This window comes from Pristis pectinata, chromosome 9, assembly GCF_009764475.1.
Source record: "Pristis pectinata isolate sPriPec2 chromosome 9, sPriPec2.1.pri, whole genome shotgun sequence".
In the NCBI taxonomy this organism is placed as follows: Eukaryota; Metazoa; Chordata; class Chondrichthyes; order Rhinopristiformes; family Pristidae; genus Pristis; species Pristis pectinata.
The window spans coordinates 38,398,273-38,422,596 of record NC_067413.1 but is presented as its reverse complement, the minus strand read 5'-3'; the positions used below and the strand labels follow the sequence as shown (position 1 = coordinate 38,422,596).

Sequence of the window (24,324 nt, the reverse complement as noted above, 5' to 3'; positions counted from 1 at the left end):
TAGATATTATGCCCTGAAGACAACTACAGCTACTAGGCCATTAATTATTATATATTTATTATTAAAAATTTCTCTTCATGAGTGACTGCAGGATGTTCATGCAACTCAAGCTGTTGAATTCTGACATGAATGAAGTGGATAGAGCTCATTTGTTTCTTGCATGCTGACAGAGCAAATCTCCAACAAAGGTTCAGCACCTATTCTGTTGGAAATACTCAATGCCAGCAAGATTATATAGAACAGGTGACTACAGCATTAACCAGTTTGATGTTCATTATTTTTAAGGGGTATTCAATCAGATTTCTCTACAGTTTAAAACAAAACATCCAGTCCTTGGAGGACCCAAATTCATCAGCTTTACTTGCACTTAAAGTCTGTGTAGTAAATGCTGCAGTGTTTTATTGCTTTAGAAGGAAATCTGGTGAACTTTGAAATGGCAATCAGCCCTCAGGAATTTTTCTATTACACTTATTTTGGTGATGGGAGGCGTCATGAAGGACATCCCATTCACACTCCATTATCCAAACTCACTAGTTACTGATGAGACCTGCAAATTCAAAAGATTTAAAGAATGGCTTTCTCACAAAATGAACTTGGCAGGTTCCATTTCAAGTCCAAGGACAGAAAAAAAGCCTTTGCCTGAAATAACCAAATAATGAATGGGCTGCCAGCACTCCCTGCTGTGGCAATTTTGAGAGGGCGACATATTATATACCACCCTATTTGTGGTTGTGATGAGCTTCAGACATCCACCATTATTTATTGCAAGGAACTAGTGTGGAAAAAAAACATAGGTCACTGATCTAACTGATGCAGTTGACATTAATAAAGGAGAGGGTGGCCTCTGTGCAACACGCCCAGTAAACAATCAGGGGAAAGATTTTTTTTAATTGCTCCAAATATTTCTAAATTTTCTTTTTTTGTTTTACAAGTTAGCCTCAGAAAGAATTATTCCATTTTTGGAAGTTTCAAATTAGCAGGAAATATTTAAAAATATGAGCTGGGGCCAGTGCATGGGACAAACCATCTCAAAACCTTTTGATAGTAGAACTTTAAAATGCATTTTGTAATTAAGTACATCAGTGGCTTTCAATGCTACCATTGTGAAGAGTAGAACATGGCCAAACAGGAAAAGGAATGTGTCGCTAGCTTCTTTAAAATAAATCTTTGTCCTTGACCAGAATCTTTTCTGACGTAATTTTAAAATCGTTAAATGCATCAATCACTATTTTCAAAAGAATTCTGCAGCCTCTTTTGGCAGGAAGGTTGGTAACCAAAGGGCTCAAATGTATTGAAATAGGTAAAGGCATCTTAAGGGCAGAACTTTGTTAAAATTCATGTAAACAGCTGATATGTGGAATCTGCTGCCTGAAAGGGTGATTGAAGCAGATTCAAAAGAAAATTTCAAAATATACCTGAAAAAGAAAAAAAATACAGATGAAATGTAACTTGGCAGTATTGGGCACTGCAAAGAGAGTGATAGATTGCAGTGGGATATAAACAGGCTAGTGGATTGGGCAGATGCATGGCAGATGAAGTTAAATATGGAGAAATATTAAGTGAAGCGTTTTGCTGAGTAGAATTTGGAGAGACTGTAGAATATTGTCTAAAGGGTGCCGGAACAGAGGGAATGTATGTGTACCAGTCACTGAAAGTGGGAGAGCAGGTGAGAAAATGGTTAATAAGATATGCACAATTCTGGGCTTTATCGATACAGGCATAGAATACAAAAGCAGAGAAATTATGCTGCTCTTTATCAGACACTGGCAGAGCCTCAACTAGAGCACTGTGTATAATTATGATGCCACATTATTGGAAAGATATGAAGCCATAAGATCCAGAAAAAAATTTATGAGAATGGTTCCCGAGATGAGACACTGCAGTTACAAGGATAGATTAGAGAAACTGGCACTATTTTCTTTGGGAAGAGAAGGATGAAGGGAGTTTTGACAGAAGTATATAAAATGATGATGGAACTTGGGAGGCTATTTCCTTTGGTGGAGGGGTTAAGTTTAGAATTCACTGACATAAACTATAAGGGAAAAAATCTAGTGACGTGAGGAAAAACCTTTTAATGCAGCATGTGGTTAGAATCTGGATTGTACTGCATGTAGATGTGGAGGTGGCAGGTTCCATTGTGGCCTTCAAGAGAGAATCAAACAATGATGAAGAAAATTTTGCAAGGCTGCATCGAAAGGGCTGGTTGGTGGAACTAGAGAGACGGTCTGGTATGGAGCTGGCATGGATATGATGGGTTGAAGAGCCTCCTTCTATACTGTACCCATTCTATAAAACTGCAGGGGCATGGGCTAAAACTATGAAAGTAAGGGTTATTGGATAGATTTTTCAATGAGTTGGTACAGGTACAATTGACTGAACAATTCTATGCACTTTACCTGTAAAATTCTTGAACTTCTGCTTTGATAAAAACAGCACCATCAGAATGAATGCTATGCTCATGAAATATTCCAGTTCATATCACAGCCAAGTATGAAACAGAGTGGCATAGCGCCTCATACTGCTACTTCACAACTCCAAAAACCTGGATCTGATCATGACCTTGAGTGCTGTCAGTGTGGAATTTGCACATTCTCACTGTGATGGACTGGTTTCTTCTAACATCCTAGTTAATAGGTTAATTGGCTATTGTACATTACCTCTGGTGGAATGGATGGCAGGAGAAAAGGTGGACGGTGAGATGTGGAAGGAAAAATGGGATTGGTGTAGATGGGTGTTTGATGGTCATCAAAATACAGTGAGTCAAAGGGTCTGATTCTGTGCTGCTTGACTCTGACAAAAAAAAATTTGGTCAAAGTCTAGCCTAAGTTTTTGAGAAATCACTTCATAATGAGTAACTAGGCTACTTACCATTTACTTCTGTAAAAAAAAACTCAGCTTTCATCTTCCAGAAATAGAATTCAAATCTGGACTAACTGGAGCAAATGGGGTGTTGTCTATAACATGAACTAATTGAACATGTCACGCTAACAGGTTTCAGGATGGTTGGTGTGGGACATAGAAATAAAAGAGCTACTCCAATGATCTTGAGGCCTCTCTGAAGTTGGAATTGAGGAACACTGAACATGGTGTATGGAAGGAGCTTTGCTCTGGTGTAGGTTAGAATCATATACAAAGAACAAGAAACTGAAATAGAGATATTCCAATTCCCTGGCATCAATATCCGTCACCTTATGGAATACAAAAGAAATGCCATCTCCTCGCAGTTACCATCGGGCAGGAGGTACAGAAGCCTGAAGTCCGGCACCACCGGGTTCAAGAACAGCTATTTCCCTTCAACCATTCGGTTCTTAAACCAACCGGCACAACCTCAATCACTAGTTTAGCAACAGTATGACTACTTTGATTACTTTGCACTAAAATGGATTTTATTTTTGTTCTAATTGTGTTCATTCTTGTAAAAATTGTGTATAATTTATGTTTATGTTTTCCTTTGAATGCTGCTTATATACTATGTGCCTGTGGTGCTGCCACAAGTAAGTTTTTCATTATACCTGTGCATACATGTACTTGTATATGTGACAATAAACTTGACTTTTTAACTTTTCAAAAAGAAATATAGGCATTGTGATTCAATGTTGGTGTAGAGATTCATTTCCAAATGCTGAAATATTATTAGAAATGAAGCTTCAATGCCTATTTCTTTTTGGAAAGTTTAGAAGTAAAAGTAAAGTTTATTTCTGGAACAGATGTGAGGATGTTGGAAGAACTTCAGCCTCAATCTAATGGCCTATTATTCATATCGATGTTGACTGGAACAAAATGTAAGACTATAGTACTTTATTGGCATCCCTAATAAGCAAATAATTTTCAGATAAACCTGAAATAATTTCAAGTTATTTGTTTTGATTAATTCTTCTTTCTTCCAAGGATGTAATTACCTTCAGTGAAATGATCCAGCAATCAACTGCAATCTAAAAACTGTGATCATCTTCAGGTGAGCAGTATGAATGTTAAGTGCAAATAACCTTTCCTCAGCTATCCAGAGGACAGTCTCTTTTGCAAAATTGATCAGTGATTCATATGTTATTTGAGGATAATGGGACAGCATAAATTTATACATTGAAATTTATACAAGAGGTTTCCTACATGGAATAAACATTTTTAAATTATGAAACTTAAAAAAGTGCTCTAAAATATCATTGGAATAGGAGTAAATATCAAATTTATTCATTTTCCTCAAGAGTCTTTGCCAAATAGCCAAGAATATTTTTGAAAAGCTAGAAATACAGTTACTGATCTTTATTACTCTTGTGTTCAATAAGGCATATTTGTGGAGCACATCCAGTGCAAATATGCACCTGAACTTTCAACCTATCACAGCAGAGGAAAACAAAATGCCTTTACATCAGTCCTGCAACTTCTATATTGTGACATTTTCCACACAAATATCTGAATTTGCCATTCCTTTGGAATACATTTTAAAATTTAAAAATAGACGTTTAAATGGAAGTTATTGGCAAATTATCAGCCTGTCAGAATGCAGGATTGCAACAGATATAATCCATTGTGTTCAATCATCCATAGCCTCAGCCCCCAACTTACGATTTGTATACTGAAAATATTTAACATGCAGCAACGTGCACATAGATATTATTTATATTATAGGTAATTGTATATTGGCCACAAAACAATATTGTATATTCATTGTTAAAGATACAGTATTTTCAAACCAATGAAACATAAACCTGTTCATATCCTGCATTAAAAATGTCTGTCATATAAACAATGATGACTAAATGGATGTCAATTCTTCCTACAAACTTGCATAAATCCAAGGAAAAATATACTAACTGCAAAAAATTAGAAATTTTTTAGCAATATGCTTTACTCAATTTCTTCTTTTTGTAATAAAAGACATCTGAACTTCAACACGCTGAAATACAAATTAATTTTAAAAATAATCGTTAAGGATTAAAAAGGCATTGTGCAAAAACAGAATGATGTAAAGGTCATAACACAAAGTTGGTTTTGGTCTGGGGTAGTCTGGGGACCAGTGCAACGTCTTTGGGCTTTCCTGGTCTTTGACTTATGCTCTTAATAAAAGGTAAACAGTAGACTCAGTTTGAGGCACTGTGTGATTAAAAAGACGTTTTGGCAAAGTATGGTAATCATGTCTTAATGTCATATTTTTTTGCAACGGAATAAATTAAGTACTTGATCTAGCTAGGGTCACTATACAAAGAAAATTTCATGACATTCCTCATCGTAACTATATAATTTAATGCTCATTTTCCAATTGCATGCCCCACTTTTGCTGTGGATTGATTTAGGAACTCAGTACAATCAAGTTGCATCAAATGTACTTGAAAGGTATATATATAATTGTACAATCATGATAAATAACAACTTTAAATACTACCATACTACAATAACTTCAATTAAATTGCACACACACATATAATTAAAAAAAACCCACACGTTTGGCCATAATTGATCTCAGTTTGTAATTTCCATTGAATAAAAAGAAAAAGCAAAACACATATTTGATTCATTTACAAAACTTAAAAACCACAGGCCACTGCTCAGAATTCAAACAAAGACCAAAGTACAGAGGGACCAAGTGAAAGAAATGTAATTCATAAATCTGGAATTTTATATGCATTATTAGTAAACAATCATTGTGATAGTTATGGAAAACATTGTCCACGCTTTGCATTGTTCCCTTTTACCACATTTGTATAGTTCGTATTTTCCCCAGGTTTGATTGATCAAATCTGTTTTATCATACAACTAGAGTCATCAGTTGCATTAATAATAGGCATACATCACAAGTGCACTTCTGCAGAATGTCCTGTCAAGGCCAACCAGTGACGGCATTGTCCAATCAAATCAGGAGAAATGAAAAGCACTGTGGGCCCTACACCATCTGTGAAGTAGGTCTCATTTGCTTTTTCTGGATTTTATTCCAAAGGTCAGAAAGTGAAGGCAGTGTAATTAAGTCCTTGTTTTTGCTGTAAACATTTAGGAAGATACCAATGAGGACCAGAAGAGCTGACCATACATAGCTTGAAGAGAAAATAAATATATAATTAGTAACGTAGCACTTCCAGTGATCTATTAGCTGAAGCTTTAATACACCATATCAATGTCAATGAGCACCAGTTTACCTGACAGCAATATTCCCGTATTATCACACCCAAAAATTACATCAAAAATGGACTCAGTTGCCTCTCTCAGAGCAGTCTTCCAACTTACTGTTTTCAACTACAACAGTAAACAAAAAGTAAGAAAGCAAAAATAAATAAGACAAGTTTCAGCCCATCATAAGTATTTCCAAAATGAATGAGTGGGATGAGGGTAAGAAAACAAAATAGAAAAAATAGCAGAGGAAGATAAGTAAATGTTAAAAATAGCGGAAAAATATTCAATGGTCAAATGCCAATGAATCCACATCAACTACTTGTGGTCTACCTCTCTCTCTGACGATCTACCACCAACTAAATCCTGAAGCTGCTGCACATACAGAACACTGCCTGTGTCTTTTTCAGTGTCTTTAGAATGATAGAGCAACATAATTCTGACTGCATAAATTAATATAAGGCTAGAGAAGGACAATATAGTAATTGTAATCGTCGTATAACATGTCAATTAAATAGGTTAGGAAGTTACAGATAAAACACTGCATTTAACTCAAGTAATAACAAAAAAATAATATACTGGATGCTGTTAACAAGGGACAAAGTACAAATCCTAAAGGGGTATAGGGCTGCTGTAAAAGCTCTTGGTCATGGATTAAGTTTGCTTGTCTTTGAGCAACAAAGTTGATTCCATGCATCAATAATTCAAGTTAACAGAACAGGTTCAGCAAGTTGGACTGTTTCCTCAACGATAAAATTGACAAAACTTTCCAGACAAATATAATGAAGAGTGTAAATACCACGAGACAAATTTTGAATTAGGAAATTAGGAGCAAGAGGTGGCTAGGTGCAACATATTCATCCTCAAGGCAAGCCTGTATAAAGTTTCTGGTGCAAGATGTTTTGAAATGGCTTTGAGGGAGAATAAATGCTTCTCTAGAGAAAAGGAACTTACTGAGAGATAGGGAAAAATTGAAAAGGCAGAACTACCAATGAAAACAACTGAACACAGGCAATGTTAGCCATCCCACTTCCTGCTCAACTGTATGTATTTGGGGTGGTTGAGCACTGTGGGAAGAACATCAGCTTTGATACCGGACTGCCTTTCTGCTTCTGAGGTTTCACATACTGCACGTCACTTTTGTACGCGAAAGGAAGTTTTACTTACTGCAAGGTAAAAGGCTTTGAAAAGAAGAGAAATGAAAGGCCAATGGTCATTGCTTTTCTCCCAGTGGTTACTGCAAAGAAACAAACACAGATGTTCACCTCTATTAAGGACATGGAACTTTTTAAGCCACTATGCAATGCTCTGAATGTTTCTCCAACAAGCTAATAAATAGCAATCTGTTTATAGTTAATTTATAATCTGACACATTCATGAATGAATAACTCTACAGATATCTTGCCAGCCTATGATTTCTTTTTCTAAAAAAAATTGTGAATGCAATTTATGACATAAGTTATAATGGCACAACCTATTTCGAACTCTCTACAGTACAGATCAGTATTAGTTAGATTGCATGAATAAAGAAACATTTAATCAAGAAAACAGGCTTGCATGATCTCCCAAAGCACTAATGAAGCATTGGCTGAAGTGTAGTCAATACTGCAAAACTAGGAACATAGCAGCCAATTTGCAGTCCACCACTAAAGATAATGTGATTAGCAGAGATACACCATTCTTATGTTATTGATTGAGAGACAAATACTGGCCATGACTTTGGGAATAACTCTCTTTACTCTTCTTCAAAAAGATGCCATGGGATCTTTTATTTCCACTTGAGATTCAGCAGGATCCTAATTAACTGTTGCAGGCGAAAGATGACACTTCTCACACTGCAATCCCCTCCTCAATATTGCATTTGAATGTCAGCTGGATTTTTCAGATCAAGCTTCAGGTGTGGGACCTGCAATCTGGAACCAAAAATGCTACCCACTGAATCACAGTGTCTGTACCAGCTTATAGCAAGGATAATATTAATGGCTTCAATAAGAAAAGTAAGGAGGAGTCGGACATTTGGCCCCTTGTGCCTACTCCACCATTCAGTAAGATCTCGGTTGACCTTCCAACTCTGCACCACTGTCCTGCATTGGCCTGACGTTCCTTGGTTCCCTTAATATCTAAAAATCTATCGATCACATTCTTGAATATGCTCAAGAGGCAGAGTCTTTGTAGCTTCTAGGATAGAGAAGTTCAGAGATTCACTGCTCCCTGGATGAAGAAATTTCTTCCCATCTGTATGACGACCTCACCTTGAGACTATGACTCCTGGTTCTACACACAGCAGCCAGAGAAACATCAACTACAAGTAAATGAGATTTTTATGCATTTCAATGAGATCACCTCTAAATCTACAAATGCTGAAGAGTATAGGCCTGGTCTACTGAATTTCTCCTTGTATTAAAGATTCACATCCCAGGAATCAACTTGGTGAACCCTCACTGCCCTCCATTTATCACAAGTACCTGCCTCCTTGAGTAGGAGGGACCAGACCTGTGCACCGTTTTCCAGATGCAATCTCACCAGGGCTCAAAATAATTAAAGCATGATATCTCTAATCTAGTCCTCAGATGCTCTTTCAATCAAGGCAAACATATCACTCACTTGCTGATTTTACACTTTAACATTTAGTGATTTGGGTATTTTTAGTGATTTAGGTACAAAGAGACCCAGGTCCTTCTAAACACTAACACCTTGTGTTATTATTTGTACCAAATTGGATGATTTTGTATATTTCCACATTATATTCCATCTGCCATCACCTTACCCATTCACTTAGCTTGTTCATATCACTCTGCATCCTCTTCACGGTGCCATCATCAGCAAACTTTAATGTATTACACTGGATGTCCTCATCCAACTCACTGATATAGATTGTGAACAGTTGGGACTCCAGTACTGATCCCTACGGCACTCCCTTCATCACAGTTTCCCAAACTGAAAAATCACCTATTTATTCCTATTCTACTCTCTGTTCATTAACTAAGCTTTAATCCATGCCAGTAAATTACCCTTAATATCATGGGCTCTAATTTTAATAATCTCTTGTGTAGCATTTATTAGAAGTTTTCTGAAAGACCAAGTACACCATACCCACCACTAAAAATTTCAACACATTTGCCAGACATGATCTTCCATTCATAAATACATATTCACTCTGCTCAATCCTATTATTTTCTAACTACATCCTTAATAATAGATGGCAGCATTAAATGTACTAACAACGTCAGGCTAACTGATCAATAGTCCCCTGCTTTCTCTCTCCCTCCTCTTTTTTAAAATAGTGGAGTATATTTGCCACCTTTCCAACCTGTGGAAATCATTCAAAGATCTATGCAATTTTGGAAGATGACAATTAGTTTATCTACCAGCTCTATTTTCACCACCTTCAAAACCCAAATGCAGGTTATTAGGTCCTAGAGATTTATTCCCTGTCAGTTGTATTAATTTCTCCAATACCAGTTACATACTAGTGCTGATTTCTTCAACATCCTTTCTATATTAAGGTGCTCAAAACTTGTCAATGTACTCTAACTGTGATCGTACCAATACGTTGTGCAACTATATTACTTCTTCCCTTAAGTATTTTATGTTCTCATTTACAAGATCCAATTATTGTTTAGGAAGTTATGCAGCGAAATTCCAAGTTGACTGTTTATCCACACCCACCGATACTTTAAATAATTTGCATTTTTGAGAAAGACATAAGAAGATAATTGTGTGAATATTTTAAAAGGAATATAAAGATATGCTGAGGGAGGGCAGGGATTCATGTTAATATAGGACATTATTAGATTAATGGAGACACAAGATGCTGGAAACTGGAGCATCAAACAACATGCTGGAAGAACTCAGGGGGTCAGGCAACACATGTGGAGGGAAATGGACAGTCAATTTTTGGGTTGAGATCCTTCATCTGGACAATTATTAGATTAATTTCTAGTACAGGATCAGACCATGACTGTTAACACTATTTCTTTTCATTCATCTCTTAAAGCTGAAGATGTATTAAGATGACCTCAGATTTACTGAAAATATAGACGTTAACTGGCTTTCTCAATACTTGATCTCCAATCTTGCATCACTTTATACAAGTTACACATGCACCTCTTTCCTTGAGATGTCTTACATTGTGCAACGTGACTTGCAGAGACCTGGAAACAGGTAATGTCTGCTCTTAGCTGGAGAAAAAGAGACATGAAGTGTAAAAACATGATTGAACTGGATGCTGTAGTAATTTATACACCAGAATTTTAATCTCTGGGATTCAAGTTTACCAAGACTAATTGGATTACTTTTTTCTTTATGTTCATTGTGAGGGTCTTTATAAATGAATGTGTGAAACTTTAATGTAGTTTTTATTCATTTAGAAAAGGAACTAAAATATAAAACTGGCAAACCCACTCAGATTCTGGTATGATAAGTAAGGAAGAAGAACAGACATTTGAGGTTGGGAATGATGCACATTGAGGAGAATTGAGGTAGCAGCTTCTGTCCGTGTTGTACCTAACTAAAAGTCAAAGTCAAGTTTATTGTCATATGCACAAGTACATGTATGCATAGGTAGAGTGAAAAACTTACTTGCAGCAGCATCACAAGCACATAGCATCAGATACACAACATTCACAAGAAAATATAAATTAAACATAAAAATTATACAAGAAAGAACACAATTAGAACAAAGAAATGTCCACTGTAGTGCAAAGTAGTCAAACTGTAGCTACATTGAGGTGCTGATTTGATTGATACTGACTGACAGTGCCTGAAATGGGAAAGAGTCCAATATCCCATGCATTCCCATCCCTCAAGTATTGAACAAAATGAAAATATTGCCTGCATCTTCTACAGACTAGTGACCTTAATGATGTCACAAGTCTCCTGCTCTTACATCAGAGGTGGTCTTTGCAATCTTCCTCTGGGAGAAGATGATCAGCAAGTCACAGCATAATGCAGGGCCTCTCAAGAGCGCAAGTAGCTGGCTGCACTCCCAGAATGGCTTTACCCTGGCTAACTGGTTGTTGGAACTACTGACTAAATTGAATGCTTGTAAATGTCATTGACATGTACAAGCATTGAAAAGTATAAAATACAGGTTAAATTTTCGAAAAATCAAAATATAAAATTAATACATTTAAGATGAATTAAATCAAATAAAAAGCTTCATACCATTCTCCTGGCAGCTGTTTCTTTTCATTTATTTCAATGTACCTGTTGTCAAAAAATGGTTCAGCAGTGGATTTCCCAGAAATGAGAAATTTAAGAAGGTCTGTGGTGTTCCATTGGACCCTGTGGGGAGTTCATTATCATAGCACAGCTGTCCTGGGCCTGGATGTTAACTACTGTTTCAGCCTGTGCTTAGGGGTCCCAAGCTTTCATTCAGTTATGTGTTTGAAAGCCAACAAATCTGAGCAGATCGACCAGCTTTTATATGGGAGATCTGCTGATGTGTTAAGCAAGCATAGCATGACGGAACGAAAATATGCCCAGCTCAGGTTTGACATGTTGAGATCTCTTAATGCAATGCATGTGACTCTTCAGTGTCCATGTGGTATAGCAAACATATCTTGATTCACAAACCAAAGAATTGGTGGATGGTGATAGCACCAAAATGTACTTCCTTGTAAGCAAGATAAAAACATGTGGGATTACCTTGAATTAAAGGATCACCACTTCCCCATCAGTTTATAAGACATTTTCACATTCTCCAACCTACGAGTGGTACAATTTCAAAATGAAAGCTTTGTGTAGGAAATGCACTGCCATATGTTACCACCTCTCCTCTCCCCATCCAACCTACTTGGGCTAACTCTAATCCCAGCTGGAACCAAATTTTGCCAGAGATCAACACTACCAATCTGAAATCTGGAACAAGGATTTAGTGTTAAGCGTATCTAAGCACAAACTACTGGAGAGAAGGTAAATGTGAGTTGCTTCTCCAAGTGTTAACAACTTGTTGTTATACTTAAATGAGTAACTTGTAATGTGGCCACGTGGGAGAAACTTAAAAAAGATAACTTTCCTCAATTCTCATTTTTCAGGCAGATATGCCTCTGAACAGATCTGCTTTCAAGCAGCTTTAGTGTCCTCCTAAGATAGTGATAATGAGAAGCAATAGTCATACACTGTGGATGCATGTGTCTGCAGTCTTTCAACTGCCAAGATTTTAGTTCAGTCTGTACTTCTATCCCTAAGCAGTAATGAACAACCAGTACTAGTTTATAACAGCCTTTGGCTGGTCAATGCTAACCTGCATTGAGAAGATCAGGGTATTGAACAGTCAGATTGATGAACAAGTATCAGTAATTGGCAACACAGTAGAGGCCACACATTCCAGGCACATAATGTTAGGCATAGTGGGGCCTGAGATGGTGAGGACTGGATTTTATTTTATACAAGGTAATTCACATTGCAAAGACAGATAAAATTATGAAATATGCAGAGTATCATTTTCCGGTCTTGCTGAAATTAAACATGGATAAAAATTCTTTATGGGTTGCCACACTTGGAAATGTTACACTTATGACAAGCCAGCATCATATCACTGCCTTAATAGCTCAAAAGATAGTAGGTTTTATTTTGCTGATTTTGACCTATTTTCCTGTTATTTTCAGTTTGCCCTGCTTAATATTGACCCAGAAAAAAAAAGTGTTGAATTTTCAGTTAGTAAGTTTTTCCTTAAGATTACACAATGCTGGCAGGTTTCAATTTTATAGTTTTAACTAATATGCAATTGTAGTAAATCTTAATAGTGGTAACCAAAATAAAGTACATATTACCTGTTACAGCAACTAGTGCACCGAAGAGCTTTATCAAGGCTAGTACAAAGGAAATTCCAAAATATCCTGTCAATGAAAACATAAATGCATATCCATATGTCTGCATTGGATGCTGCAAAACAAATGTGGAAACCAGAAATTACAGGTCATCAATGATTCTAAACTACACAGAGTAAGGATGTTTTCTACAATGTTAAACAATGCACATTAAGTAAACTGGAAGCTTGTTAAGTAGTAGTCTTTGGAAGAGTAAAATTTCAGGCAAAGTCAGTAAACCAATTAGTATTCATTCTTGCCCTTCACAATGAAATCTGAACAGCTGGCAGTCATATCTAATAAAAGCAGATTTGTAGTAAGTACTCCAACAATATTCAAAACATTACCAGTAATCAGTAATTAGTGATTATGTGGTATCAAGTCTCGATCTTTATAAGATTGAGAATAGTTGTAAATCAGAGAAAAGGAGTTTTGAAGAGTAAGAAACAAATTTAATAAAGTAAAAATATAACAGCAAGCATATTTAAGGAAGAGGAAGAAGGGAGGATAGTTCAGGTGTATTAGAGGATGTGGTGGGAGAGGGTGAGTAATAAGGAGGAAGATATTCAGTGTTCCTTTCCTGGATGAACATGAAACGATTTGTGATTTTGGTCCATGAATGTGCTAAACAATTTACATGTTGAATACATAGGGTTACCAATTAGAACTACCTCCCTTGGAGGTTAGGAATTGCAGGCATCTGGAATAATAGTAATTTTGATATTGGTTAGGTTGCTTTCCGAAACAGGTTGAGAAAATGTAGCAGTGGGTTTTGACAGGTTGTACCGAGAAGGAAGAAAGTATACTTGGTGAGCTGGAGGACAAGCTTTCTCCGCACTCTTGGCTCATATTCACTGCTGCAAAAACACTGATTCTTACAGGCCTGACCTAACTGAAGAGGTTTCTAAAGGACAGGGAACAATGGATGGTCAGAGTTAACTGTGAAAGAGAGGGTCAATAAGAGGCAAGCAGGATCACTGTGACATTAACTTAGCCAATCCACCTCCCAGAGTAACAATCAATCTGCTGGAGGAACTTAGCTAGTTGAGCAGCACCTGTGGGAAAGGAACGTCAACAATGAAAAGGCTCACTTATGATGAGCGTTTGTCGGCTCTTGGACTGTACTAACTGGAGTACAGAAGAATGAGAGGGGACCTCATAGAAACATTTGGAATGTTGAAAGGACTGGACAGAGTAGATATGGTTAAGCTGTTTCCTTTGGTGGGTGAGTCCAGGACCAGAGGGCACAATCTTAGAATTAGAGGGTACCGGTTTAAAACAGAAATGAGGAGAAATTTCTTTAGCCAGAGGGTAGTGAAATTATGGAATTCTTTGCCACGTACAGCTGTGGAGGCCCAATCATTGGGGGCGTTTAAGGAGGAGATTGATAAGTATGTAATTAGTTAAGGTATCAAGGGATATGGGGATAAGGCCGGAAATTGGGGCTAGATAGGAATAGTTTTAGTTTATCTCATGGAGCAGACTCGATGGGCCGAATGGCCTACTTCTGCTCCTTTGTCTTTTGATCTTGTGAATTCCTTTCCCCCAACAGATGCTGCTCAATCCACAGAGTTCCTCCAGCAGATTGCTTACTGCTTCCGGATTCCAGCGTCTAGTCTCTTGTATCTCCATCTCCCAGAGTACATTGACTGCCTACCATCTCCTTTGCATCTATTAAAACTGGAAGTGGTTGGGCTTGGTCAACTGTGGGAGCCTTTTAAATGATAACAATCTTTCAATTAGAATCTGCATTTTTGAAACCAACCTATCCAGTGGCATGCAAAAGTTTGGGCACCCCGCTCAAAATTTCTGTTACTGTGAGCAGCTAAGCGAGTAAAAGATGACCTGATTTCCAAAAGACATAAAGTTAAAGATGACACATTTCTTTGATATTTTAAGCAAGATTACTTTTTTATTTCCATCTTTTACAGTTTCAAAATAACAGAAAAAGAGGAGGGCCCGAAGCAAAAGTTTGGGCACCCTGCATGGTCAGTACTTAGTAACACCCCCTTTGGCGAGTATCACAGCTTGTAAACACTTTCTGTAGCCAGCTAAGAGTCTTTCAATTCTTGTTTGGGGGATTTTCGCCCATTCTTCCTTGCAAAAGGCTTCTAGTTCTGTGAGATTCTTGGGCCATCTTGCATGCACTGCTCTTTTGAGGTCTATCCATAGATTTTTGATGATGTTTAGTTCAGCTTGTGCCTTCAACCTTCAGCTTGTGCCTCTTGAGGTAGTCCATTGTGGATTTTGAGGTATGTTTAGGATTGTTATCCTGTTGTAGAAGCCACCCTCTTTTCATCTTCAGCTTTTTTACAGATGGTGTGATGTTTGCTTCCAGCATTTACCGGTATTTAATTGAATTCATTCTTCCCTCTACCAGTGAAACGTTCCCTGTGCCACTGGCTGCAACACAAGCCCAAAGCATGATCGATCCACCCCCGTGCTTAACAGTTGGAGAGGTGTTCTTTCCATGAAATTCTGCACCCTCTTTCCTCCAAACATACATACCTTTGCTCATTGCGGCCAAAAAGTTCTATTTTAACTTTATCAGTCCACAGGACTTGTTTCCAAAATGCATCAGGCTTGTTCAGATGTTCCTTTGCAAACTTCTGACGTTGAATTTTGTGGTGAGGATGCAGGAAAGGTTTTCTTCTGATGACGCTTCCATGAAGGTCATACTTGTGCAGGTGTCACTGCACAGTAGAACAGTGTACCACCACTCCAGAGTCTGCTAAATCTTCCTGAAGGTCTTTTGCAGTCAAACGGGGGTTTTGATTTGCCTTTCTTGCAATCCTATGAGCAGTCTTCTTGGAAAGTTTTCTTTGTCTTCCAGACCTCAACTTGACCTCCACCATTCCTGTTAACTGCCATTTCTTAATTACATTACAAACTGAGGAAATGGCTACCCAAAAACATTTTGCTATCTTCTTATAGCCTTCTCCTGCTTTGTGGGCATCATTTACTTTAATTTTCAGAGTGCTAGGCAGCTGCTTAGAGGAGCCCATGGCTGCTGATTGTTGGGACAAGGTTCGAGGAGTCAGGGTATTTATAAAGCTTTGAAATTTGCATCACCAGGCCTTTCCTAACGATGACTGTGAACAAGCCATAGCCGTAACAAGCTAATGAAGGTCTGAGACCTTGGTAAAAGTTATCTGAGAGCTCAAATCTCTTGGGGTGCCCAAACTTTTGCATGGTGCTCCTTTCCTTTTTTCACTCTAAAATTGTACAAAACAAAAATAATACATTAATCTTGCTTAAAATGTTGAAAAGAATATTTCATCTTTAACTTTATGACTTTTGGAAATCAGGTCATCTTCTACTCACTTAACCATTCACAGTAACAGAAATTTTGACCGGGGTGCCCAAACTTTTGCATGCCACTGTATTTCTCTCATGCCATTGCTGTTTAGCCAAAGGGAAAGTGATGTTTTCTCTTGACAAGGGTGTGCCAATTGTTTATTGGACCCGGGGAATGCTGACTGATTGATGCTGAAGTCCCCTGAATCAGTGTGGAGAAAGTCAAAGTCAAAAGCCTTATGGCTTAAAGCAATACAGAAAGCTCCTAGCATTCCTAGAGCTTGACTTGATGTCATCTTGAAACACCCAGCACAACTACCTCAGCATGATGTGATGCTGCTCCAGGTAAAATTTTTCATTGCACCTGTGTATACATGTACTTGTAGACATGACAATAAACTCGACTTTGACTCATCCAGGCATCCACACAAATTAATCCCAGAGAGGCAGAATAAATCAAACATTGTCAATGGGTAAGGATGTTAGGGTAAAGATGTGTAAGAAGCCTCCAAGTGTAATGTAGCCAACTTTCTTTTCAATCTGTAAGCTGCTCCTCACTTTCTTTGGAGTAACATAACATTCCTGCATGGGCACCCGTGATGTAACAGGGTACAACTGAACTAAACAGCTATGAAGTTCTTAATCTAAATAATTGTGCAGAACAAAAAAAAAATCCATAAAGGAAGAAACAAACTTCTCATGTAGAGCAACAAACATGAAGTTAGTTTGAACCGTTTAAAAGCTGCTGTCTATCATATTGATAATGTAAAGGCACAACTGAACAACTGTAAATATCTAGTTTGTCTGGGCAAGGTTAGCATCTGGTGATACACCAGCTCAATGAATAGGAAAAAAGATAAGGATATTTAATAAAGTCATTTTATTTTGATGAAACAGGCAAAAATTTACAAAAGATTCGATACTCAGATTCATTATTTCTAATCAGTAAATCGTTGTAAAACAAAATAGATGCACAGGTGAATTGTTGAAATGCAAAACAGGTCCCATTGAAAGTTATGGATTCAAGTGCTTCATAAAAGGAATGGAAATTGTGTACACGGAGGCCATGCACAAGCGTTTGTGGAAACTGCAACTACATTATTGGGAGTTGTGGGTGAGAGGGTGCGGAGCGAAGTTAGTACGATGGGGTGACTAATTGGGGTCAGGGAAGGGCACATTGGATGAGGGGCAGGTGAGAGGTAGAGGGGAAGCATTCTTACTGCTTCTAGATTTCAAGCAGTACAATGAAGATACTTACCTAGTGTTTGAAAAATCAAAAAGTGTAGATGCTGGAAATCTGAAATAAAAACAGAAAATGCTGTAAACACCCAGGAGATCATGCAGCATCTGCAGAAAGAGGATCAAAGTTAACTCTTCACATCGAAGACCCTTTATCAGAACTGGGAACGACAGCCAACGAGCTACAAGTTTAAATTGCAGAGGAAATGGGGTAAAATGAATAGGAGAAAGGAAGTATCTCTGATAAATGGAGACCAGGGTTGCCGTGGGGATAATCTGCAAACGAGATAATCTGGTTGGTACATTAATGGGACTGGGTAGAGAGAGGTAAAGTGAACAAAGCAGCATAAAAGATATGAAATGAGGGCACAGTCTAGAGTGAGAACACAAACAAAGGAATATAAAAGTTGCAAAATACAAAGCCTGTAGGACATCCCCAGCAGGTCTCTCTAACCTTTCAATTGGACGACCTCATTTACAGGTTATCCCCACAGCAACTCTGGCCTTATTTTATCAGAGAGATTCCCTTTGTCCTACCAATCCCTCCCCCTCCTTCTTATGACTTAAAACCAACTTGTTTTTGTCCCACATTCTGACAAAGGGTCTTTGACTTGAAACGTTAACTGTTTCTCTTTCCACAAGCTGAGTGTTTCCAGCACTTTCTGTTTTACTTACTTGATTGCTCTAAAAGAATCATAAACACAGTTGGTAGAATTGAGTGAATTGAGCTGGCCAATGCTTTGGAAAGGCAAAAAAATGTAAGGAACCTTAAGAGAGCTGGGTGTACACAGTGCGCAGACAATAATTTGAAAGGAAACTTTGGTGGAAAACCACCTGATTAACTATGTACAAATATCAATTCTTACCAAAAGCTGTAGAGATGTCTTATTAAATGACATTAATCATCATTCAACAATTGAAATCTAGAAGTGTGTGTCATGGACAACAATCACAAGTGAATGGCCATGCTGAAAATTGTACTGACAGTCTTAATGGAGCAGAATATTATCTATTCTAGGATTATTACAAAATAGTATCACACTCAATACAAAAGAATCACAACTTTATAGTGTAATTATTTATGGACTCTGGATCTCCATGGACTCTGTCTATACTTCACGCTGCATCAGTAAAACAGCCAACATAAATCAGAAAATCCCACCTACCATGGACATCTCCCCTCTCCCATCGGGCAGAAGACACAAAAGACTGAAAGCACATACTACCAGGTTCAAGGACAGCTTCCATCTCACAGTCATAAGACTATTGAATGGTCCCCTAGTATGATAAGAAGGACTCTTGACCTCACAATCTACCTTGCCATGGCCCTTGCACCTTATTGTCTGCCTGCACTACACTTTCCCTGTAACTTTAACACTTTATTCTGCCTTCTGTTGTTGTTTTCCCTTATACTACTTCAATGCCCTGATGTGATTAAATGATCTATATGGATGGCATGCAAAACAAAGTTTTTCACTGTACTTAAGTACGTGACAATGATAAACTAATTTACCTATTTTCACTAGGTCTGTATGGATGGCAGGTGAAAAGTAACAGAAGCAGGTTCTGCAAGAGTGACATGATACTGGAATGGAACAGGCTCAATGTTCCAGTCTACTTTTTATAAACAACATATTGTTAAATCAGAGTTGTGACTATACGTTTGAATATTAGTACTGTATAAATGGAAAACATGAGCACTTTGGACTTCAGCTAGGACTGAGATTTTTTTTACTACTAAGGAACTATAGCAGGTTTTGGGAATTGTAAACAATTTTTTAAATTCCCAAATTACCAGTTTTAATCTTACTGAATAAGTTTTTCCTCATCCAATTCCTTTGACATATTTGTCTGCATTATCCTTAGAGCTGTTTGAGAGAACTTTGTTTCATGAAAAAGGCATATTTAATGTCGATTTTCTATATAATTCTGTACATTAGGAAGTATGAAGAGGAATCAAAATGTCTTCCAAAAGGCATCCACGTCATTAACGAGAAAATAAAGTGTAATTTTGAACCACCAATAAACAATTGTACAGAATGTTGTCCAGTTTAAACATCTCAACTTTATGGATTTACCCAATTACTATTTACTTTTGTTTAATGTCTGCAGACTACATTTGCAATATGGATTACCAAGCACACAATCTCTTTCCCTTGAACTGCATGAGTTGAAACATTTTTAAAGTATATACAGATTCACAAACGAAAACAGGGAGCTTTCTGCAGAAAGCTCCATCATAGAGAAATGTGCAATAAAATCAAAAAATGCTGGAAATGTTCAACAGTTCATGCAGCACTAATAGAAAATGAAACAGAATTAGTGCTTGACAGATACTGCACGACCCAGCATCTGCAGTATTTTCCTTTTTGGTGGAGTTTGCTCACTGTTTGGTCTGGGTTCAAATCTACCACTCACTAAAATCTAACATTAAATGCTTAATTGCATGAACAAGTGTTGCTAACCTGAATTTAAACACTGGTGTGGATTCATAATGCATTCTACAAGAGTTCCCTTCATTGGATCAATATCACATTACCCACTGAGATAAGGAGGCAGGGACAGCTGTTACAATTCCCTGTCCGTACTACATTAGTTAATCTAAAAACAGCTTCATATCCTGCTCATATTTACTTTCTTATGGACAACGACAATGGTCAAGTGTAACTTTGATGCTTCTTTTTAAAACACACCACCCAGAATCATATATTTACTATGACCATTTTGGCAAAGTATCCGAGAACTGTAATGTCTCCAGAATCCTACCTGCCCACCAGAATAAAGGTGAGTAAATTAGAAAGACATTGAAGGGGAAAACAATGCAGCATTGGTTCATTCAAACACATCACTTTGTTCAGCCGAGTTTTATCTATAGTGTGTCAAGTGTTACCATCGGGAGTTTCTGTACACCAGTAAAAGGTAAAAAAGAACAACACAAAAACATCCCATTGAAACAAATGCTAATATCGATAATCCAGTTCATTGATTATACTGCATACAAGCAAACTAAAATATATATTTAGGATTGGAAACATGAAGTATTTTAAATGTAACACAGATAGAGCAGTTCTGCTTATTTAATCATAAATGTCCAATCGAATGAACATAAACATGGCACTTTCTTTGAACATAGGCTTAAAGGAAGATATTAAGAATATATCGTTAAACACACTTACCCTGGAACAAAAGACAAAAGCGGGGCCCAGTCCATGGGTACAAAACAAACCCATTAATATATACAGAAAACCTATTGAATAGGAATACAAAACCTAGGAAGAAGAGGAGACATATATATTAATAATCCTGGATGTGCAGCTGTTCAAAATGAAAACAGTTACTTAAACTGTTATATAAACCAGAGAACAGTGCAAGTGATAAATGTGAGGCAACAAAGGTGCCAAAAGGCAAACACCTGGAACTTTAAAAAACATATGGTTTGACCTGAACTGCTTTCTAAGCCAAACTACAATAAAATATGGTAATACTACATCAGCAAGGACTACCCAAGAAAAATAATGGTTGATCCTTTGTATAAAAGTTTGACAAATAAAATGACTCTAATCAGTAGAACACATTTGCATATAGCTGGTGGGTCACATATTGAACGATATATGCCTAGAAATTCTGGTGCGATGCAACAGTGGGGATCTAATAGCTGTTTCTGTCATTGGCCCCCCTGTGAAAACTTCAGTTGCTTCGGGGGCCTTGGGCAAATGTTATGTCGGCTGGTATAACTGTGAGGATCAGTTCTGGGAGTCGGCCAATTGGACACATGGTGTGACTTTGCTGGTGGTGGGGACAGGATGTGGCTTAAAGTCGCATAATGGAGAAGGGCATTTGGAATGTTAGAGGTCAATGGTGGTTGTGGGCTGGGGTTAGAGGAAAGAGGAGGTGGAAGGTTCAGGATCACGACCAAGACCAGCATTCGACTTGTACTTTGGGGGGTGGGGAAGAAAAATAAATAAAATTAGAATTGGGAAACACCTTACAGCCTATAGGAATCAACATCAAATTCAACTATTTCAAATAATTAGTTACTTCAGTCTTGTATCTCACATTCCAACATTCAGTCTTTCTATTTCTTCAGATTTCAATTGCTCCCTGCAATTGACATCTTTATCACCCTCTTTCAGTTATCACCACCATGATTCATTCATTCTCTCCTGGTCTCTGCCCCAACACTGACATTCACTCTTGTCCTCTCCACCTTCCTCCCTTTCTCTGCAAATTAAACTTCATTTCTTGTAATTTCTCATAATGTAGCAGGTCATTTGACCCATTGTTTCCAGAACAATTCCAGTCCCCCACGTACTAAGCTTTCATGTGACCATCAAGTTCACTCTGATTCCCTTACCATCAATTTACACTAGGGATAATCTATAGTCGCTAATTAATTATAAGTTAACTAATTAACCCTCTTTGGGACGTGGGAGGAAACTGGAGCACCCAGAGGAAACCGGAGCACCCAGAGGAAACCAACAGATACAGGTAGAATGTGTAAATGCCACACAGACAGCGCTGGTGGTCAGGACTGTAAGACACCAGCACTGCCTGCTGCACCGTTGTACCGCTATTTCTAACTTTTCCTAAAGTTGATGAAACAACATCAATCTGAAACAATAACTCTGCTTCTCTCTCCACAGATGCTGCCAGACCTGCTGAGCATTTCTTGTTTTTAGTTCACTTTTCCAGAATCTGTAACAAAAATAGCATTGCTGGTGCTTTTGATTGCCATGTTTATTGAGTGGCAGGATGTAACTTTTAAATTGGCAATAAAACAATAGCGTTTTTAGTGCCTCCAATTTAACATAGTTTTACTTTAAATATATACATGGGAAATACTCAGCAAGAAGCTTTTCTAGTAAAATTAGTGCATGTGACTGAAACCATAAAGGCCAGGGAAATAGCCAACAATTTCTTTCAGGTATTGCACCAGGTACAGTTCAGAGAAAAATACAAGCATATTTTTAATCAGGAATGCAACTTTAATAATTGGTTACAAAAGTATTAACAGTCATGATTCCATGACTCAACTGCTTTCCAAATAATGACAAAATTTCAACTTCCGTTAAAGCATCGGTGAAAATTAAGGGAACTACTTGACAAAATAGGCATTTCTTCTAGTTTCACCCATTTATAATGGAATTCCTATCCAATACTTCCAAAAAAGTATTTTCTGTGTCTGAAGAGATTCTAAACAATATTTTCTGGAACAAGGTTAGGGTTTCTCTTGCCCGCACCTTCTATCTTATTAGTCTGCATTCAACAGATCATCCTCCATAATTCCTGGCAGATAATTATGCCATTTAATGATAATGAACTTCTGTTTTCCATTAACCAACTACCACCCCCATGCCATCCCCTGAAAAAAAGAGGTTTAACCGAAACTGGAAACTCAGTTCTCAAAGCTTTATTGCATGTCGTTTGCAATTAATTGATCATCAAGTGCTGCTCCTAGTTAGGAATGGCTCTGTAAGTCAATATCTAGAAACAAAGTGTGCATGATTTCATGGTGGACCACTAGAAGAATCTTTGGTAGTAAGGCCCTGCACAGTAAAAGTTTCTTTTGTATAATAATGCGATCCGATCATACAAACAAAAAAAACTCCACCCACAAAGTAAAAAAAAACTTGCAATCAACTAAGTCATGATTCCTGACTTAGCCAGGGCTGTCAAATGATCAAGATACTTTGAATGTGTTCGAGACATTCAGGAACATAAAAACTTAAGAACAAAAACCTAAGAACCTAAGTTCAGAAGACATAAAAAAACATAAAACTAAATCACTCAAACGCTGATAAAAATGTTGCAAGTTCTTGAAAGCATTTAAAAGTGCTCCTTTAAAAAAGTCTAAATTAAAAATGAGTGACTAGAAATTCACTTGTACAACTCCAGAAAAGAAATCAGTGCTCTGTTATTGAAAATTCAGTAAAGTTGAAGTAGAGCAAAGGTACAGAACACATTACTGTGGTGCCTCAGCATCCGTATGGAAATTTGTCTCCAAGTTTTTCAGCGAGAATTTCACTCTCCCTAATATGCTTCCTCTTGCCTAATTCTCCACCAAATGGCATTACAGGAATGTCATACAAATTCACCTTTAGCTTCAGTAGTTTGATAAACAACAGTTCTTATTTACTGACAGCACAACTAACTTTCAATAACCCCTTTTGCCCAAAACAGTGTATTTAAAAGGGACAACACTCAAACAGCCTTCTTTGCCCCCAATGAAAACTGTGACCTCCTACAACCTCAAATATAACCTCACTTGTTCCTTGACTGCTTTGCTCATGGATGTCAGAGTTATGATCACTCTCAGCTTACTAGTCTCAGGGTCATTCCAAGTTGCTACCGCAGACCTCTGCCACATCTTCAAATTTACTGATAACAGCTGCATGCTCCTTGACTTAATCAACTTTCCCTTTAGCCCATCGTAGTGAGTACAGGTATTTGGCTGTGTTGCAGGCTTCCCTGACTGCAGGTAATCAGAGACAGCACTCCTGTTGTTACAAATAATTCCTTTTGGCAGCTTCCTGTCAGGAGTGCCACTCAAAGGTTTGTGGGGGTTAGTCACCAGCAGCGTTTGTGTCATCTGAATTCCCTTGATCATAGAGTCCTACAGCACAGAAATGGGCCCTTCAGCCCACCATGTCCAATGCTAACCTTTTTGGGCATCTACACTAATCCCACTTGCCCGCATTAGGACTACATCCTTCTATGCCTTGCCTATTTAAGTGTCTGTCTAAATGCTTCTTAAACATAGTAGTTGTATCTGATTCTACCACCTCCCCTGATATCAACCACTGTCTGTGCAAAATGCTTACTCCCAAGAGCCCTTTTAAATCTCCTAGCTCTCATGTTAAACTATTCCCTCCTGTTT

General features: G+C 37.7%; 1 protein-coding gene across 1 annotated transcript in view; it reads right to left on the bottom strand.

The window, feature by feature from the left end:
* Nucleotides 1-5,446: 5,446 nt before the first annotated feature.
* The window catches only part of slc35b3 (solute carrier family 35 member B3), a 40,431-nt gene continuing 21,553 nt past the window's right edge, over nt 5,447-24,324 (bottom strand). Inside the window, 4 exon segments of the mRNA XM_052022977.1 lie at nt 5,447-6,026; nt 7,267-7,336; nt 12,876-12,987; nt 20,624-20,716. Of these exon segments, the coding sequence (XP_051878937.1) occupies nt 5,879-6,026; nt 7,267-7,336; nt 12,876-12,987; nt 20,624-20,716 (423 nt within the window). The 3' untranslated portion in view covers nt 5,447-5,878.